At 40.1% G+C, this 21,354-nt stretch overlaps 2 protein-coding genes across 3 annotated transcripts; one reads left to right on the forward strand and one right to left on the reverse strand.

The window, feature by feature from the left end:
- Window positions 1–5,472: 5,472 nt before the first annotated feature.
- On the reverse strand, window positions 5,473–8,806 carry LOC133915413 (protein Asterix). Its single transcript, XM_062358559.1, has 3 exons — window positions 8,564–8,806; window positions 8,210–8,310; window positions 5,473–5,833 (listed from the first exon to the last, which is right to left on the reverse strand). Exons 1-3 carry the CDS (start codon window positions 8,732–8,734, stop codon window positions 5,767–5,769), a joined length of 339 nt encoding a protein of 112 aa, XP_062214543.1. The 5' UTR covers window positions 8,735–8,806; the 3' UTR covers window positions 5,473–5,766.
- A 155-nt stretch (window positions 8,807–8,961) lies between these two features.
- Window positions 8,962–14,352, forward strand: LOC133915410 (uncharacterized). 2 transcript variants are annotated; one of them, XM_062358557.1, is made up of 8 exons: window positions 8,962–9,163; window positions 9,605–10,793; window positions 11,525–12,514; window positions 12,897–12,945; window positions 13,032–13,255; window positions 13,527–13,634; window positions 13,814–14,000; window positions 14,094–14,352. In XM_062358557.1, the coding sequence occupies exons 2-8, from the start codon at window positions 9,619–9,621 to the stop codon at window positions 14,133–14,135; spliced, it is 2,775 nt and encodes a 924-aa protein (XP_062214541.1). In that variant the 5' UTR covers window positions 8,962–9,163; window positions 9,605–9,618; the 3' UTR covers window positions 14,136–14,352. The 2 variants fall into 2 exon arrangements, with proteins under 2 accessions (XP_062214541.1, XP_062214540.1); XM_062358556.1 differs by having other exon boundaries at window positions 13,814–14,352.
- The last annotated feature ends 7,002 nt before the right edge of the window (window positions 14,353–21,354 follow it).

Raw genomic sequence — 21,354 nt, forward strand, 5'->3', positions numbered from 1 at the left:
CTCTGGTGTGGTGCGAGAAAGATTGTGGAACGTTGTTCAAACTCTGAACTAACCTGAGCTTGCTTCTAGTTTATAGGGCTGTGCTAGTTCAGTTATTAATATCCTTGTAGAAATGGCAGTCATTCAGCATTCCTATGGTTGATCTAGCAATTGGATCTTCTTTGGAACTTCCCTAGGCACTTCGCAGATCAAGAGATTGTTTCAAAAAACAAAAAAAATCTTTGCAGATTGAGAGATAAAAAAGTGCAATTTCTTCAGATTCTCTCTGTTGTCACTCAGTATATGGCCCATAGCAGTGACCAAACATCACGAGGGTGCATTGCATTTGCTGTGTAGTGACACCGACATAGATCCTAATCTAGTATCTCAGCATACTCTGTACTTCTAATGCGACTCTGCAACACCGTGTATCCCAACTGACCTCTGAACTTGTCACGCCGGATCTTCCCTTCCCCTCCTTAATCTCTCCCTCTCTCTGTCTCTCTCCGTTGTGTGGGACCTAGCTATCAGCTGCTTTCTCTTCCCCGTTGCTTCCCCCTCCTCTGCCGCCCGCCCGTCTGTTTTCCGTCGATCATGCGCATGAATAATGGAAGGAAGCCACGATCGTTTGGAAACTGACGCCACAATGAAGAGGGCAATCACACCAGTTCAATTTTGTGATGGAAAGTGGATGAAATCAAGGAAACAGAGCCAATTTTTCGCCGATGCCTTCAATCTCCGCCGATCGATTCAATTCTCCCTTTCCCCTCTATAAAACCTCAATTAACCCCTCGGCCGAGCGTCTTTGCACTCCACCGCGCCCAATTCCGCAAACCTCGTTGAGTTTCCTCGAACCGTGAGCCCTAGCGCAGTCGCCGGACCTTTTCTGGACCCCGTCATCGTCGCCGAGTCGCTCAGCGCTTCCCCGACGCTGTTTGAACCTCCGCCAGTGCTCTCCGTCCGCACGTTGTCATCCCCGACCGTTCGCCGTCGAGCTCCGACCATCGCTCGCAACTCCGTACGCCGCCGAAGCTCGCCGTTGAAGCTCAGTCGTCACTGAGCCTTCCTAGTCTTCCCCGAAGCCCGATAAGCCATCAAACGGAGTCGCCGCAACCTCTGCTTCCTCTTCCGCCGCTCGTCGACGTCGTTCGACCACCGTAGCGTCATCTCTACCCGTCTCCGGCCATCCTCTGCCGTCCCGAGCTCGTCGCTGTCGCCATCCTGCCGGAGCCGAGGTAGCCATGATTTCCCCCCGTCCGATCCTTGATGTGCGGTGTAGATTAGAAGTAGCGTACCCCTTCGCGTTGGTTGATCTCGGCCGTCCGATTGAAATCGAGTGCGTAGGATTTAATGAGTCTCGCGCCGAGTCAACCTAGTCTAGTCAGCAGCCACGTGTGCGTCCGTGTCAGAGTAGCCAGTCAGCGCTTTTTAGCTGAGTCAGCAGCCCAGTCAGCGATGACATCAGCGATTGCGCAGTAATTCGATTTTTCCGTTAGAAAATAATTCGCGATAATCTAAATATTCTGAAATAGGTTTTCTTTAATAGAAAATAGTTTAGGTAAACGTTTATAAATGTTTTTAGCTCTGTTTTTATTTCTGTAAATGACTATTTAATGTTTTTCTAGTCTAAAAATTATTGCAAAAATATTAGAATAAATTTATAATTTGGAAAATGGTTTAGAAAATATATATTAATTATGATAATGTTTATAAATGAATTCTTTGATAGAATAAATGCTTTAAATTTGTTTTTATGCATATAAAAAAATAGTTTATTTCCAAAAAAATGCAAATAAATTTTATAAATTTTTTTAATCATTTCTATGCTATAAAATAATTCTACAAAATTTTAAATAAATGTTTTAGGCCTTTTAAAAATTAGGTTTAATTCTAGCTGCTCCTCAATGGAAACACCATGTGTATCACGCAACAAATTCTTCCTCCTAAGAAAATTTGTTGTAGCTCTAAATATTTCAGGCTCCATCCCGAACTCTCAGCTCTGCACCAACTCATGACCTTCCAGTATTTCTTTGATCTTTTTCGCACCAGGAAGTGATGACGTGTTCACTGGCCTCTTCTCATCGTGAAGGTAAGAGTGAATAGCAGGGATAATAGCCAGAAATAGTTCATCGTCCTCTTCTTCCTGATCTAACATGAATTCCCTAACTTGTTCCTCCCAAGAACTCATTATCTAGTAAATGCAATTCATGTTGCTAACTAGCATATTGAATATGAAGAGGTAGTTAATTAGCATATTGAACATGAAGATAGGCTGTATGCAGTTAATTGATACTGTTTTCTTATTGACTTCAGACATAACCACAGTGAAAAATCAATAAGAGAAGGCATATTAAGGTACAAGAAACAAGTTAACTTATGCAAGAAACAAGCTAATTTGATTTAACCAACAAATGCAAGAAATTAATTATTTTGTGAGATACCTGAAATATAGCAGAGTGCTTAGAATCAGCTAGAAGTATTTTCACTTTGTGTTTGTGTGCAAGGGAAAGCACAAAAGGACCACCTGCAATAATGTTGATTTCTCGGCTACAATGCATAACAACACATTTTTCTCTAGAGAACTGCAATTATTGGACGCTACTACCGGTTCCCCACCAAGTATGCCTGCATCTAAAGTTCTAGCCTATCTGAACCAATTATTTTTACCAAAAAAAAAAACCCTCAAGACTACATGATATAAACCAATTATCTAGAGATCAATGTAGGTCTCAATGTCATCGACATTTCTTCCATTCTAAGATCTTTACACGCACATTTCATTCAAAGAAAACCGATCTAAATGCGCATCACATATATCCTATGCGGAAATTTCATATAGATGACTCCTAGATTATCCATGGTCAATAGGAATTAAACCGATCGAGTGCAAAGAAAAGCCGAGCTAAAAAGATTTAAGGAATATGTTCTCGAAAAAAAGATTTAGGGAAGGAAACCCACAGTCACAGGGTGATTGGTGTTGTAGCAGAGAACCGGAGAAGAGAGCAGCAACTCCAGACACGCCCCAACTGCAGGGCGAAACTAATCGATCGGCGGTGTCAGGCGAGGAGCCGAGGAGAGGCTGGTGTAGGATGAATTAACCAGCACTGGAACGAATGCATCAGAGGTAAGAAGAGGATAACCAGATCAAATTCATGAGGGAAGAGGAGTTGGTCGCCCTTGGTACCTGTGGAGCAGGTCCCTCACCGGCTACAGGGGCGGAGACGGTGAAATTTGCGAGCGGGCAGCCAAAACCCTAGCACGAGCTCCCCTCGATGATGTGGCACGGCGGCGGAGCTTTTGCGAGGATGGGGGCTACAATGCCAGAGAAAGGACAGTAGAGGCGTTGGGCGGGTGGGGTCCGGTCGCGGAGCCACGGTGGCGGCATCGGTCGCGGAGGCAGAGTCGCGACTCGCGAGCGAACGAGGGAGACATGGGAGTCGCGCTCGAGCTGTGTTGGTGGGGCGTGTCTTCCCCGTGGAAACGACATGGATCGGGCCGGAGAGACTCGTCCCATGGGCTTCCAAACATGCAATCCACCTAGCCCATGGATCTTTCCCCGTGGGCTTGCTGCCCTGTGAAAGGGCCAGGATCCCCACGGGATTTGGGTCTCCCAAACAAGCCTTTAAAGATTTTCTCATATGAGTTTCTAAAGAGACAATAATTAATATATATTGTACCTTTTTCCCTTATTTTTCCACTGGTTTTAAAATGAGTTTTAACAGCATATCATCATTATTCTTCCTATTTTCCCAAGAGATTTTCGGAGGTTTTAATATAATCCGTAGATCATAGTTATTGTTCTTTAAGCTCATCGAAATGAGTTTTTCCTATTTAGGTTTCTCATGTGAGCCGCAATAAAATAATAACCAATATATGCCATATTATTTTCTCCTTATATTTTCTTATTGGGTTTTAAAGGAGTTTTAATGGCATATCAACATACTATTTTCTTCTCATATTTTTCCATAGGGTTTTAGAGGAGTTTTCAAACAAGAAGTTTATAATTGGAATAATTGATCAAATGGGAGTGTTAAGAATAAACATCATATGATCAATTACCAATAATTATGTCTATTAGGAAGACACATCTTTCCCATAGACATGTCCTTTCATTATATCCATTCAACTTGTATAAATATGTAAACAATTCATTCAATCAATACAAAGATTTTATTCTCTCTACTTTCAACTTCTATTTGTTCATTACATTCATTTACAATACCGTGCGTTGCTGGGGTTTGCTAGCCTCCGAGCAGTGGCGGAGCCAGCGGAGGCTCGAGGGGGGTGCTGATCTCCTTTATCCAAAAAAGTTCCAAACAAGAGGTGCTGGTTTCTCCTTCTTCCTTCATCTCCTCCTACATCATCTTCTCTCCTTAAAGAAGCTACATGAGAAATTGTAAGCTAACAGGGATGCTGCAGCACGCCCAACACCCCCGATCCGCCCCTGCCTCCAGGCGCCAGATGTGGCGAGCACGCATGCAGCGCGAGCGTGGCCGATACACACGCCGTCGCCGCGACGGCTTAGGCCTTAGATCCTAGAGCTGGAGCTCCAATCCAAGTCCAATCCGGCACCGGCCGTGCCAATGGTACGAATACGATGGATGCGTACGCGAACAGAGATACGGTGCCAGCCACGAAAGTACGATCAGGACTCCGGTGCACAACCAAGCACACGCCACCCGCCCAGCAAACTGATCGATCGGTAACCCCTCTCGTAAACATCGATCAATGCAACCCATACCGGCGCGTGAGCGCCGACATGATGAGCAACGGTTGTTGTGCCGGCGGCGGCGAGGGCGAAATCACAGCGAAGGCAATGGACAAGCAGATGATCAGGAAGTCGACGGTGGCGGAGCTGAGGGCGCTGGGCGCGACCAACGAGTCCATCGAGCGGTTCCTCGCCAAGTGCCTCTAGGAGGCCACGAAGACGCAGGTGGACAGCAAGATGAATCCCCAGGATGACCCGTGAGTAGGGATATAAATGGATATCCAATGTGTAATTATGAATCACTACTTAGTTTATTTTTATTAAGTTAATTAGGGTGAAAATAAATCATTAGTTCAATTAAATAAGTTTTAGATCAATCTAATAAACCAAAAAATCCAAAACTTACATCCCTACGCACGAGGGTCGGTGGAATGGAGGACGGCGTTCCACCAGCTCCTGGACGCCCATGCCGTGTTCCCCCGTAGCCGGTTGAGGGCACCGTGCATACGGTTTCTTGACATTTCGATCTTGATATCGAGTATGCATGACAGCATGAGAGCGAAAGTAATTGCTGGTCCAAATGTCCAATCCAATAAAAGAAAGAATGAACCACAACAAATATTGTGTACGAATTAGTCACCTAGGGGTAGTTTTTTCAATGAAATAAACTGAGAGCGCACGCACGTCCAAGAAGACAAAGCAGAAGTACACTACTCAAGCATGCATGAAAATGTAAGTCATCACGGTCCCAAAAGAAAACGAAAAGGATGGCAGGGGAAAGGAAGTAAACCGAAAGTTCAAGGAGCATCCGACCAACATACGAGGCACTAAAAGTCTTTGACCACATGGTGGATATGTTGATAACAGTTAATCTACAAGAAAGATAATACCTGGCAGAACAAATACCACACGAATACATTATTGAGCCATCATGCATGTATCGGTCCATTTACTGATGTGTTACATTTGATGTGTGCTCAACTCGAACATTCCGAAATGAGGGCACTGCCAGCAAAGCATATGGACGCACCAAAAATTCAACCAGATATTTCATGAAGCGCATGGTGTGCATCCGCAGATTAGCGCTTTGTACTGCCTGGACGAGGGGGTCCAAAATAGTTAGTCACCAAACCCATAATGGCAAACCTGGAAATGTTAAAAAAAACGGTGAGCTTTTCTAGTCACAGATGTAATTACATAGAGAACTATTCTGATTTCTCCTAAAGAAAGAAACAATCTATGAACATTTGAGGAAATTAAGGGCCAAAAGTTGGCCTAACTTTGTGAAAAAACTTGACTCTTAACTACTTTTCACTGGCAAAACAAGATACTTCATTCCATTTCACAATAACTACCTGTACAAGGACATCATGCACATATAAACATCAATTCTAACAAAAGTTGATGAGAAATGACCAGACATACCCCTATTGAGCAACACTCTTGCTTTCTAAAATGGATAAACAGTTTTGAAACACACTTTCCAAGAGAATGGGAAAAACACTGTGAAGCAGTGGGAGTATAACTAATTTCTCGCTTTGCTAACATTGTATGTTCGGCTTAGGTTAAGGAAAGATGAATGCATTGATGCCATTTTGTAGATGAGCAGGTGGGATCTCTTTCTGAAAACAAGACTTCTGCTGATCTAATATTTTAAACGCAGACTCCTTGCAAAATAATTTGAAAGCAAAATCCTAACTAAAGAAACAAAGTCATGTAAAACAAAGTGTGCTGCTATGTAGGTATATCTGGTTGTTTGTCAATTCTTTTAGAAAGCAATCTTTATATTCTATTTCTATACTCTATCAATCAAACATATCACCTATAACTTTGTCTGGACTGACAAATAATTTTTCATTGGTTAGCAATCAATAGTCAGTCTATTTCAACACTGATGAAATGGAAACACATTAAGTATATCTGGAACGAGAATTTAGTATATGAAGAATCATTGTTTCCCCCCTTAAATATCCCATTGATTCTCTAATTTAATTTTTACTAGGATAAGAAATAGGCAGCATTGGGATATATAGTTATAATAGTTTTATAAATAGTGCTAACTAGCACAATATGGACAAAGCGATATATTGCATTCCACATTTCTATCAATTAGAGCAAATCAACTGCAGCTCAGTCAAAATTGAGTTCGTAAATCTACAGTGCCAGTTTACTTTGTGCCATGTTACCATTCTGGCCGTCAGTAAAATATCCATGGAACACCGATGATTAATGCTAATATCAAAGCATTAGATCAACAGTTTATGACTGCACAATAGAGTAAATTATATCCACATAGCTAACTTGTGAAATCTGATAAGTACTCGAACTTAACTAATAACCTAATGTTCTATGATGTGTACCAATCTCTTCATGAAATCATACGCTGGATGCTGAAAACTGTTATTTAGCAATGCAAAGACAAACCATCACTCAAATTCAGCTCAGGCAACATACAACCACAGCACATAATGTGATTTTTCATCTGGTTAATACTTTCTTTTGGTTTAAAGATAGTCTGATAAACAATGTGAAGTACATATAGCATGAATTACTTTCTCAGGTCATAGGTTACTAATCCTATTACTCCCCAGGTCAAAAATAAGTCTCTTCCTAGATGCGCAGTCAAGCTATTTTGAATTTTACCAATAATATCATTATGAACATTTACATAAGGTATACCATAATGATAAGAATAGATTGTATTAAAAAACTAATATTACATTTTATTTAGGTTTTACTTTTACAAATATATTACAATAGAAACTGGTGGTCAAAGTGTTTTGGATACCATAACAATTTCTAAAACGACAACTCATGATCGAGGGAGTATTCATTTGTAGCAACACAACACCTGTTGATTTTAAAATAGATTGGGCAAGTTGAGACATATCGGCTTGAAGTCTTAACCTGCAGATATGCCATTACTGACAGACCCTAGCTGGGAACTTTGCCTCAAATATGCACTGACATTATTTGCAGTAGAGTTTTATGTTTGTAAAAATCACAATGGCTGGAGTTCAAGTAACTGTGAGATTTATGCCAGGAAGAATCATTGTAATATCAGAAACAATGGAAAGGCCTAGAGTTTGCAATAATATGCCTACAATACAATCCTCACCAGCTCCCATCAAGAGAAGCATAATACAGCCAGAAATGTTATTCTTACTTAACTATGGCACACATCGATCCAGCGTTAACAAAAAAACCCACAAATTGTGCAGCCCATAGGGCAACAACTAAGGAGCGTTAACAAATAAACCATTGTTTAATTGTGCAATTCTAGCACAAGCAACATACAAAAGTTTACGGTGATTTTAAGTACACACACGTACCAGATGAGCACCTGAACTGGCGTATGTTTTGGTTAACTTTTAGTTTGACACAGACTGTCTGTGACAAGTGATACACTGAGGAAGCATATGCCGCTGCGCGAGTTTCTCAAGATTTTAGCTGTACAGGATTTTCTTAGCAGTCAATCTCATAGTTCCATGTAAAGACCCTAAGTCTGTTAAGAAAACTCACATAAAAGCCATGGAGAGCTGCTTGAGATCATTCTCGAAGTTCTTCATGTTCGCCAGCGACTGCGCGCAGAAGATGATCGCGATCCACGAGCACACCTTGTACTGCAAACACATACCAATCAAATTTCACATGTATCCAACACAGACCCAACCGAATCGCAACGCCCGACCCTGTAAACCTTAACACAGCATCACCACCCATCGCTTCACGGCAACGACGCAATCAAAGATGAGCGTACAGATCTACCGCAACCTCGCCCAGATCTACACGGTACTCGGAACAAAACTTCGATCGAAGCGGAGCAGCGAGATGGGTGCTTTGATAGAAGGGGCGTGGCGCGAGATCGGTACGTACGCGTAGCATGACGCCGACGACGCCGAAGACGACGGCGAGGAAGCCCGCGTAGTCGATGGGCAGGTCCTGGGGCGACAGCTTCGGCGGCGCGTACGGCTTCGCCGTCGACGGCTGCCGCGGGTCGCTGCCCCCTGAGGTCGCCCCTCCCCCCGACGGCGTCCCCTCCTTCATCGCTCCCCCTCTCTAAACTCCTCTCTCTCTCTCTCTCTCTCTCTCTCTCTCTCGGAGATCCAAAGCAAAAATCGAAATCGAAGAGAGATGAGAGAGGAGAAAGAGAGATAAAACTAAATATAATGGGCTGGTCCCATAATGGGCTGGGGTCATACTGGGTCGGGCCCGGTATGGCCTAGATGGCGTCCCCCACCGCCTGGTCGCCGAGTGCTAACGAGAAAAGTCAAAGCGCACGAGTCGGAAGGCAGCTTCCCCGTTCCCACTGCGCCCCTCTCTCTTCACTGCTCTGCTCTCCTTGGCTGCTCCGCCCCCAGCTCCAAAACCCTAACCCCGCGAGCCAGCCCAGCTGCCTGTAGGGGGTCGAGGAGCTCCCCGTGGTGCCGCCGGCCCCCTCCGGCCGCCCCCGCTTCGCCGTTTGCTGGTAAACAGGTAAGGCTTCGCTTCAGCTCGCCGTGCACGCTTACTTCAGCCGGTGCGCAGCTAGCTGTTCAAGCGGTTGATTAGTTGCTTAGCTATACGTTCTAGTGGCTGATTAGATTGAGCTTAGAGGTGGTTAGTTGTTGGTTCATCAGTGCGAGTGTTGATGCCCTCGTGCGTTTTGGAGCTCAAGGGTTTATTTGATGTTTTGGTAAGCTTGGGGTTGGCGATGGCGCATGCCTTTCTTTATAATTTCTAGCTCGCGGCTTGCATTTCTAGTTTGTTAAGCGTTGCTTGCTCTTTCCCTTGCTTATTAGATGCCACCATGAGGTGATTTTTTCGTAGGTGACGAGATGACAAATGAGTGATTGGGGTGTTACGATTGGTACAGGTTTTGTTAAGCTGCTTAATTCTAACTAGTTTGTGCAAATGTTTCAATTCAATGATCTGCAGATGCTGATCAAAGCATGGACACTGCTCGTGTTTCACGGTTTAGGGGGCCTGCCTATTTGCAATTTCAGCCCCAGTCTAGCAATTGTGCGGAAATGTTGGCAAATGTAGATGGATCCGGTGCAAAAGATTTGTCAGTTGACTCAAGTACATTTGTTTTCCCACAAGATGCTAATCAGAAATTTTATAACCGAGCTTTACAGTATAGTTATTCAGTTTCAAGTCAGGGATTTGAAACCCAAGGTTTTCCAGCGAGTGCTCCAGAGTTTGTTCTGAATAGTGATTCTTCTGTGCTGGGAGGATATTCACAACTTGACCAGTTTTTGAGGCCTCCTCAACCTGTAGAATCTGAAGGAATGCAGATGCAAAATATCAACACGAATATTGCCCACTGGCGTAGACCTTCTAATGCATCCTGTCTTGATCATGGAGATGAAATAACTTCCTATGACAATGATGATAGAGCTATCTCATTTGGAAGTAGTTGTAGCACGGGGATTGCGAGTTACCCATATAGTAGTCCTTTGCAAAGCAATAACCACATTTCGGACACACAGGATGGGACTTGGGCTGCCCTTATGCAAATGCAAGAGGCTTTGGAAGCATCTAACAGTGACAATGGACTGAATGAAGAGTGCAGTGACTTGACTTTCAATCATGCAGAACTTTCAGGTGGAAATACCATGCAGCATCAAGTTGTTTGGGACAATGGCTCTTTAACAAGCCCATCTTTCAGCTCAAATTTTTTGCCCTTCCCTGGAGATACTGAGCCCACCCTCACAAATGCCTCTACTGTTTGTAGCTTACAGAAGTTTGCTGATCTCCCGTATAACATGAATAACAATGAGCAACACAGATCATCTTTTGAGCTCGAAGTGCCTCATCAGAAAGGGCCCACTACAAGTTATGTTTATGAACACCGAGATGAAATGCAAACTGCTGAATGGGGAACAAATCCTGGCCACATAGAATCTTCTGGTTTCATGCCAAACTCCCAGGACGGACAAAATAATATATCACATCAACTGTCAAGTTCATTTGTAAACAGTGCAGATGGATCTGTGGATAGTGGCTCAAAAAAGTCACACATCATGTATGAATGTGAAGAGCAAATGGAAATTGATTCTCTTCTGAATTCATTTGGTGTATCAACAGATTCCTTTTCACAAGCATATGGAATGTTTCAACAAAGGTAAACTGAGGTGCTGTAAATTCCTTATACCATTGCTGATAAAAGTCTTTATTTCATATTTTAGTTGAAATTAGAAACCTGCAGCTTTCTATGCATAGGTTTAGGTACTTTAAATATAAAATCTATATTCTTGCTACTTATGGATATAACGATTAGTTGGTGATGCTATATTACTAATACTGGTTCTTCGAAGAAACAGCAAGATGGTGTCTGAAACACCTATAATAATGGTCTTAACTACTTCTATAGATAGATTTTTGGTGTGTAACAAAAATATACGAGCCAAACACTCCTTTGGCAATGATGTTTGCTATTTCTAGTTAGATTGGGCCATAGGCCCTCCATTCTCAAATAGACGATGTTTAGGGATGTGTGTAGTCAAACTTTTGAATTTTTAACCACTAATATACACAAAAATATTATTATTTGTCACATGGAAATGGTATTGATAGATTTGTAATGGAAATATACTTTCAAATGATTATGTTTTCAATAACATTGGATAACCAATACTTAGAAAAAGTAATGGTCAAACGTATGCATTGAAGACCGAACCGATGTCCTAAGTGACAAGTAAAAAATAACAGAGATAGTATTAGCTTACTCTGCTACTGAAACTAGCACATAGTCCACACTATCTCTATTGAGTCAAATGTTCTATCTGTTCTTAAGCATCACTGCACAATTTGATATTTTTGTATTGTAATCTAATTGAATGTGTTAAATTGCAGTGAAAATTTCATCGACCATGAAAAAAATGTCAAATTAGAGGAAAGTGCTTCTGCGACATGCTTTAGCAATACTGCCCCATATGCGCAAACTGGGCCCCCTGAGTCAGCTATATCTGATGGATCTTCTTGTCCTGAACAGTATCAATCTACTTCTCAAACATGTGGTTTATTTTACTCTTCAGCATCTCAGTGGCAAAATATGTCAAGTTTTGGATTGCCTTTACAGGGTTGTCACAAAAGTATTAGTGAGCCCAATTCAATAATTAACCTGGGGAAACATGGTAAAGATCGCTTGCTGCCCGGAAGTGATAACACCTTAATACAGCAACAACAGAGTGTCACTAGTGATACTAGGCTGGAAATGACTGACATTGTTGCTAATCGTTATCGAGGGTTCAGTACTAGTTTGGATGGTCAATCTTGTCCAAAAGGGGCTTATGTATGTCATGACGGAGCAATGGCAGCCAAAGTTGCACAGGCAGCACAGCCTGTTATGATGGAAAACTGCTCTGTTGGTGTACACACTTCAAACCATACTGGACATTCAGACATGCAGCTACCCAAGACGCAGACTGCTAATGTTCAAGGGCCTGCCCTGAGTTTGTCCAAGGACCCCAGCTCATCATGTATTGGAGGAACAGAGCTTAAGAAGGTTGAGCTAACATCAACGTACAATACCACACAGAATCACCTGGGGCTTAACAATTCTGAATGCGATGGCATCCTTCGCCCGAAGTCTTTTGAAAAAAATGCTCCCGAGAATATCTGTATTAAAAAGGGTATACACCGACTTGATGATTATAGCCAGGTTCTTGGTCCTCAGCAAAGTATCATACTCTCGGCGAGCAAACCTTCACACAATGTTTTGCCCACTGGCAAGTTTGATGGCAAGGTGGTTTCACGGCAAAAAAAGCGGAAAAGAGCAACGGGAAATCTTTTAGCATGGCATGCACAAGTCATGATCGGGCGTAGGAGCATGTGTCATAGAAGGTGTTAATTTTAAATTATAACTCACCCTTCTACGAACCATCTTTTTGAGTTTTTTAGTTTGACATGCTTCTGCAAACTGAACAGTAGCTCAGTTGGTTAGTACCTCCGATAGAGGGGACGGCCACCCAGGCTTGAACCCGGGGTGCACCGGTTTGTTGGTACCTACTTGAGAAACTGGTTTCAACGAGTTTTCTTGCTAGCCAGGCTCGGTACTCCCCTACCTTAAATTTAAAAAATGTCCAGGGGGAGTCGCTCCTCGTGATCGAGAAAAAAAAGTTTGACATGCTTCTTTTTATATAAAGAAAATGTTTATGCAACTCCTTTTCGCTTGACATACATGTTTTTAAGGGGCTGATATTTGTTGTGTCTTTTTGCATGGTAGAACATTTGAGTTGGACTGGGCTCGTGCTACCAAAAGATTGGTTGAGAAGGTTGTATGATTTCTCCATGTTGTGTAAGAACCCTTCTATGTGCAAATCTCTTTTCCCTTATTTGACATGCTTATTATGCATAGCAGATGAATGGTGAAAATGCAACGATGAAAAGTAGCACCTTCGGGACTCGAGCTCAAAGAAGACTTGTTTTGACGACTAGCCTGATTCAGTGTATCCTTCCTGTTGTGCCAACTAGACTTCTTGCGGCAAATGTTACTAGTTCTGGTGAAACCATTGTCTACCAACTTTCTAAACTGGCACTCAGTGACGCATGTGACGCTATTCTATCTTTTGTGGATAACAACATGTAAGCATTTTTTTTCTTCTTTTGAATGTGTTCTTTTTTGCAGGGTTTTGAATTTGTTTCGTGTTGTAAAATTGAAGCTATTCTCCTAGGTTTGTGTCCTCAGAGTTGGGAGTTACCTAAAAAACTAAAGAAGTAATTACTTGATGCGGTCTAAGGGGCTATAACTGTGTCATAACCAGCTGCCATTTAATTTTAAATTTCTATCAAGTTTTTGGCACTACTCCAATCTCACATTGATCTTGAGAGTCTTCGTCTTGTGGTATTTGGCCAGGCTATCGAACCAGACCAGCACTTCTGGAAAGGAAGACTCTAAAATCCTATCAGAAGTTCTGGAAACCTTCGAGTCGAGGTTTGGCGAGCTGGAAAGTTTGTTGTCAAGGTATGGTATACCAGAACATGCTTTAGCATTTGAGCTATCCAATTTGTCATAACCAGCTTGCAAACATGGCTCTATAGATAGTTCCATGGTTTTGTTTTGATTTTCAATCAATGCAACAATAACGATGCTCCTATACTTTCATTATTTGCCACTCTTATGATTTTTCTTGTGTATCTCAGCGCCGAGAAGGCAACCACATTACACTATCTGGAATTGGAGCTAGAGTACTTGGAGCGGTTGTCTATTCTCCATCATCTTGCGAAGTCGCATGGATATGCTAAAGCACATGGGGGAGATACCTCCAATTCTAGGCCCAACCCCCGTGCAACGACTGTCAAGAAACATGTCGGAGCTGCTGCAGCACCAGTAAACTTGCTGAGTGGCATTAAGTGTCGCTTACTGAACTAGAGCTGCTCGGTAACAACTAACAGATCTTCCCCTGTTTTCCCCTGTTTTCAGCAGCCGCGCATCGTTGCAATGCTGGACTGCGTTGGAATATAGAACCATAGAATGTACTGCCGTCCCTGTTGCCTTCTTGGCTTATCTTGTTAGGAGAATTAGATGTAGGTTCTCGTATACTCTGGGATGAGATGTAGGAGCATGGTGATGTGACTTCTCGTATACTCTGGGATGAGATGTAGGAGCGATAGGATGTCATTTTGCCAAGATATGCTTTGCTAAAGTTAATATTACTACTGGGAGCTTTAGTTGCCTGTAATTGCAGGTGTTCCTTTTCTTCCGGTTTCTTGTTGGATAATTATATGTTGGACCTTGGCGAAACATCCCTTGCACATGGGGATGGGGTTCCAACTTCCGCATTCTGAGCGCAGATGGTCACGTTCAATTGCAGCAGGTATTTTGCCTGTTCGGTTGTTCCCCTTTATCTTTCGGACTGTGTACATCTTGGTTATAAGGCTAGAAGCAAACTTGCTGTGGTATCTTTTTATTACGATGATAAGAGTTAATAAAGTTTTATTTATCGAAAATGTTAGAGCTTCTACTTTTCATGAGTCTCCCAACAGGTACTATTTATTCTATTTAAAAATAGTATGCGTATATTCTTTTTGGAATGTCAAGCTTAGTGTATTTTAATTAATATTTAATCAAATTATAAGGATGTCTAGTGTATAAAAATTATACAAATAGGTTCACAATTTAAAATAATTTTATATTGTATAGGTTTTGTAGCTATAGATGATATATATAAACTAAGCCAAAATTTAACTTCGAAGACTCAGTTTGAAAGAAATATGTCTATTATTTTTTAACAGATGGAGTATTTAAGTATGTTGTGTATGCTTTTGAATGAAGCAAACGTTGTTAGGAATAATAATTTGTATTCATAGTAGCTCTTGAGGCAATATATAGAGCACATGAGAAGTACATAATAAGTACTCTAATAACCTAACCTATATATAATGTATAAGTACTCTATATTTCTAATACCCTTTTCAAATGCAAGGCATGTACAATAGTGTTATATTTGAAAAAGGTGATATTAAGTAATAAATTTAGACTAATACATCTAAAAATTTTCTCTTTAAAACCATCGTAGAGTGGAGTCTTGTAATCCTGTCGAATCGAAGGTGAAAAAGCAGAGTTGTGATGATGAGAACAAATGAATGCCCTCGGTCGAGAATCGTAACAAAGCGATGACCAAGATGACACGGCAGAGACAACAAACAAAAATTGTCATTAGAGCTACGGAAAGATCAAGATGACACAACAATGTCCTAGACCAAGAATTGCGAACAAAATAATGACAAGTAGCAAGATAATAAAAAAAAGTTATCACTAAAGCTACGAAAAATTCTAGATGGCTAAGTTATATCAATAACGATAAAAAATAAATCGACTAATTGACGAAAGAATATGTGGACTACTAGCACGGTATAGATGTATTAAAAATAGATCGGAAACTTAGATGTGTGAAAGGTTAATGATGTCACTTAGAGGTGGTGAATAGGTTTTTTTTTTAAAAACTCTGTTCCCTTGTTCAATACTTGGCCTAAATTGGCAGCGAAAATAAACTAATGATTTTTTTCACAAGTGAAAAACGATATGTTAGGCTCAACTAGTGCACAATCACACTAAACAAATGTGAATGTTACAACCCTACGGTGATAAAGATTATTCAAATCTAGTAAGATATGCAAAACTTTAATCGGAAGGTCTAATACTATTCATTGGATATTCCGATATATTTAAAAACAGCTAGATTGAATCTCACGAAATTAACTCAATGCACATATAAATAAGCATGCAAGCAATTAAATCAATTTAATGCACAAGAGTAAGGAAATATGGAAACAAATAATTTATGACGGAAGTTCGGATATCCATTAATATCCTACGTCTCCATTGAGGAAGCTCGTTCACACTTGAGCTAGGTCTTTTTGAACCATTTTTCTCACAAGGTTGCACAATACACTCATCATCTCTACTATAGCCAACTCTTCCTCCACTTCAGAGATGGTGAGTTTCGCTATCACTTCTGAGCCTCCTCATAATCTTCACTTGAGTAGATCATCGATAATCTATCACCAAGCCGTCTAAGAGACGATGGTCTTCAAGAGTAACAAACTCTAGAACTTACGCACGATCAACGTCGAGTGCTCAAACACACACAACTAATGTGACACGTGCGAGTAACCCAAACTCTACACACCTTATTCTATCCTCACTAAGCCACACATGCTTGATTCTCACAAATTTTTGATAGAGAAAGGAAGGAGCACTCAAATGTGAAACACCAAGTTCTAACACCTCTCACAAGTACCACAAAGGCAGTCAAGCAACTTGCCCCACGCAAAGAGGCCAAAGGGTATTTATACCCCTCTTGGAAATACTAGTCGTTGGACACCTTTTCAGCCCATATCGGATGTTCTGAACTCCATATTGGAACATCCGATCAGTTCAAAATAACAAATTTGAACTTCAAAAACCAACTCGTATCTCATAGAAACTATACATCAGAACTTCCGATGTATGGACCGGAACATCCAATCCAAAAACCAACTCAAACCCGAGAACCTAATATTTCTAAAAATATGAGGTTCCAACACATCGGAACTTCCGATACATCGAAACTTTTGATATATCAGAACATTCGAAGTCACATTGGAACATCCAAAATTAGCACAACTGACCCTCTAAAAAACATCGATAATTTTTGATCCTGATGTCCGATTTTGGCAATCTCAGACTTTACAGAAAGCTTATTCAGAGTGCTACACATCTCTACTGAATTCATGATCTCAACCACATTGGATAAAAAACTAGGAACACTCCGAATGCTGATTCGGACACTTTCACTTATTGTACAAAGTTTATTCTCTCAAGATTAAACTAGGTACCACATGGAACATACCAAACACCACTAAGACTTGGTCACAACCACTTTTTGTCACTAAGACTGACAACAAGGGGTTAAATCTAAAACACCTTTTAGATACCCCGAATTCATAAAATGAACTTTCAAAACAAACACAATCCCGCACTAAACACAAGGTTTGAGCACTCGAAACAACAATCGAGCAATATTTTTGGTAGCCCCTCTTTATAGTACGGCTATTGATCCTATAACCTGGTCTCTCACCTGTAACGAACATGACCCTCTTAGGGTATCTATGTGATTTTAGTGATTAATGACAATATAGTCAATGAGAAAGTTGAAGAACACGGGGATGGTCCAGCGCTCAGGAGTTTGTACACACCAGAGCATTCCAGAGGAAAAAGTTGAAGAACCAACACATTGGAAGGTCTGATGTTTTGAAGATCAATACGCTGAAGTATTTGTTGCGGAGAATGTTGCATGTGTTGAAGTATAAAGATCAACACACCAGAAGGTTCGGTGCTTTGAAGATCAATACGCTGGAGCATTTCTTTCTCAAGTGTACACACCGGATGGTCCACCGATAGAGCTGGTGAACACACCAGAACATTCGGTGTTTACAGAAGATTTGAGTGGGGTTTCAACGGCTAGTTTATGGATGATGTACATGCTAGATGGTCCAGTGAGTACAATTTTTTTTTTACAACGGATCATCCAGCGTTTACAGAAAAATTGAGCTGTTAGGGCAACGGTTAGTCCTCGGGATTGAGGCTATAAATATCTCTCCACTCGGCCATTTGAAGGTGTGGCAATCAGTTGGAGTCTAGAGAAGCTCTCGTATACTTGAGAAGATATTTAAGCCACCAAAGTACTTAAAATTAACATTTAAAGCAATTAGCGCATAGATTAGTGAGTGATTAATGATAATAGGCGTAGAGAGAGTTATTCCTAGGTGTTACTACCTAAATAGAGGATCAAAAAGTGATCCTACCGTGTACCTAGAGGTACGCCAGTACCTTGGAGTCATGGTGACTCGCTAGCATCTTAGGCCTTGGTGGCTCAAGCTTATTGACCCTTTGACTTGGTGTGGACTGGCAACAAGAAGCTTGTACGGGGATGCGGAGACCCTTGGTTTGGTGGTTTAAGCTCTGAAGTGAAGACGATGATAATTGACCGGAAGAGAGGCTAATGACGAGACCTCGCATTAGTGGCTTAAGAGCTATGACCGGAAGAGTCTTAATGACCGGATCATATTCTTGGTGGAGCTCCAACATGGACTATAAGAAGAGCTATGACCGGAAGAGTCTTAATGACCGGATCATATTCTTGGTGGAGCTCCAACATGGACTATAAGAAGAGCTATGACCGGAAGAGTCTTAATGACCGGATCATATTCTTGGTGGAGCTCCAACATGGACTATGAGTGTTATTCATGCCATCGATAATACAAGATAAAAATTTCTTATGCCGAGTTAGCTCTCTCTACCTTATTCATGTTTTCGCATCTACATACTTGCAATTTACCTTCCTAGAGTAGATTGTAAACTTTTGAATGGTTGAGTAGACACACTAGATAAATCTAGAGCATATTTAGATAAAAAAATGATATATATTTATCTTGTGAAGTTTTTAGAGTCGAATAATTTTAAGTGTCATAATTCACCCCATTCTTAGGATGTCACCGATCCTTACAAGTGGTATCAAAGTTCATGCTCTAAATAGTTTTAACCGTTTAGAGTTGTGACGTTCAAGGTTGAGATGAATACCCATAGTGTTCCATAGTTTGACGATATTTACTTTTCCCGTTGAAAAATTCTAATATCTTGTTATTTGCAAGCTCGATATTTATATGTTTGGAGAGTCGTTGATGAAGGAATGAGACAACGCAACACCACCAAATAGAGACAATTCGATGCAATGGTGAAGAGTATTTTTTTATTATCTTTAAATATTGATGCATTTAATTGTGTTTATTCTCTCACCAATACACATAATATTTGACTAGTCTCATTGAAATATATGAAGGCATAAAAAGATGTGCGTATTGAAAATATCATATGCTAGTTACTAAACTCAATAGCATCAAACAACTTTCACATAAAAATTCTAACATGTGTACTCATATTTGAACACTTGTAAATGAGATTAATGAATTAAGTTTGACTCCAATTGAAGATGATCATATGGTAAGAAGAATACTTCAAACTATTCTTCTAAAGTACAAATTGATAGTCTCCATCATCTACGATAACCACGATATCAAGAAGATAACTCTAAGTCAAGTGCTCGGCAAGATCACCGCTCCATTAGATTACCATAAATATAGAGATTGAAACTTCTTTCTCATCCGATGCTAAGAACCTTCCTCTCACAAGCAAGCAAGCTCCATGCCCATATATGAATATAAAGATGAGGAGATAAGAGCAAGAGTTAAGCTCAAGCAAAAATAATAAAGATGAAGATAAAAAAATAATGAAGAGTATGAGCAAAACACCTCAAGCGATTGAGAGATGAATCCCAAGACCACCGATCTTATTTCATAAGTGGAGAAAAACATCAAGAAGATTAATACCAAAATTGATCACCAAATCTCAATAAAAGACTTTGGTCAAAACAATGATCATATCAAGAAGGGAAAAATGCAACCCCCCAAGTCACTTGGATTTTGACTTTCCCCCCAAAAGTTGTTTTGTTGCAAAAAAAACCCTAAAGGTTTGATTTTGTTGTAAAAACACCTCCAAAAATTCAAAAAAATTAAATAAAATCATAAAAAATTCTAAAAAAAACTAGAGACAATTCTAAGACCTTTTGTGAAATTTATTTTCAAAAATAATATCCTTTGCATCATATTTCATGGAGAGTAAGCTTTAAAAAAAAAGAAAAATGTGCAGCTCATTTATTAATTTAAGTTAAATACATAGGTAATTATTTACTAATCCAAAAATCACGAAACAAATTTTTTTAGCCTTCTTACATGATCCTATCTTCTAAAAATATATGAAATTTTTAAAAAGTTATTGTAACGTGCAGGATTGATTAAATGTGTTGTAGATAGATTAATTCATAACTAATCCATAACACCCCAAAATTAGTTACTAGTTTATTTTTAGAATTTTTTATTTTTTGAATTTTTGGGGGGTTTTTTTCAACAAAATCAAACTTTTAGGGTTTTTTTAGCAACAAAATAACTTTTGGGGGGAAAAGTCAAAATCCAAGTAACTTTTGAGGGTTTTTTTTGCATTTTTCCCTATCAAGGAGGAGAAGAAGATCAACAATAAGAGGGAGATAAGGGGAAGATGCAAAGCATATGTAAGCATAAGAAGATGGATGAGTGAAGATGAAGATTCAAGTAAGTGATGACAGTTTTACCATCCATTTATTCAAGAGAAGCTCCTTTTTAAAGTTGTGATCACGCAAGATATTACATAAGTGCCTTATGACCAAATATATAAAAAACAATATAAGTTATGATAAATCTGATAATGATTCACCCTCATAAAAAGAACCCATTGATTTGATCAATGAGCAATAAATGGTTTTAAAGAAACAATCTAAAGAATGACAACATAAGGAAGCTGCGCCGGGTGGAGCGGGAGGGCGCACGAGAGGCCAGCTAGAGTAGGGAGGCGGCACAAGCAGAAGCAGCAAAGACGTATCTGATGAGTGTAGGTTGGATCCGGCCAAGTTGGGACGAATTGGACCCAACCTACGATGAACAGAGAGAGGGGGATCAGAGAGAAAGGGAGAGCCAACGGGAAAGAGAGAGCCGGTGGTAGAAATTACAAGTATGAGTTGCGGCGTAAAAAGAAAAGAAAATTTAGCTCTGATACTATATTAGAAATAGTCACTTATATTTAATAATAGCTATTAGAGTTATCTATAAAATATATGATAAAGACTCTAATAACTTAATCTATATGTAATGAATAAGAACTTTATCTTCCTAACGCAAACTAGGCAACAAATAAGTCTTAACTTTTAGGGAAACGGAAACTCCCATAAACTTTTTGAAAAAGATGTACTCTACCTAACAGAAGCACTATACAAGTCTAGTGTTAGTATTAAGAGTAAAAAATAAATTATATTAAAAAATAGAATCTTGAAATTCGTATCGAGTTGAACAAAGATACCATATGTGAGTTTTTTTAAAGCCCACAATCAATAAACGTTACCCCACTTCTGTATCCTTCTAGCCAGCGGATTCAAGAAAGATGTGAAAAAAATATATGATAAATAAAAGAATTAACTAATGAATAAATATTAGATGAAAAATATAAACAGTTATAGATAATCCGTGTATCCAATTATTTAATTTTAGGAAATTATCCTCTTAATACTATATTACTACATCATACAGTTCTGCAGAACATCGTCCTTCTCTTTAAC

The sequence above is a fragment of the Phragmites australis genome, chromosome 4 (genome assembly GCF_958298935.1).
Source record: "Phragmites australis chromosome 4, lpPhrAust1.1, whole genome shotgun sequence".
NCBI lineage: Eukaryota > Viridiplantae > Streptophyta > Magnoliopsida > Poales > Poaceae > Phragmites > Phragmites australis.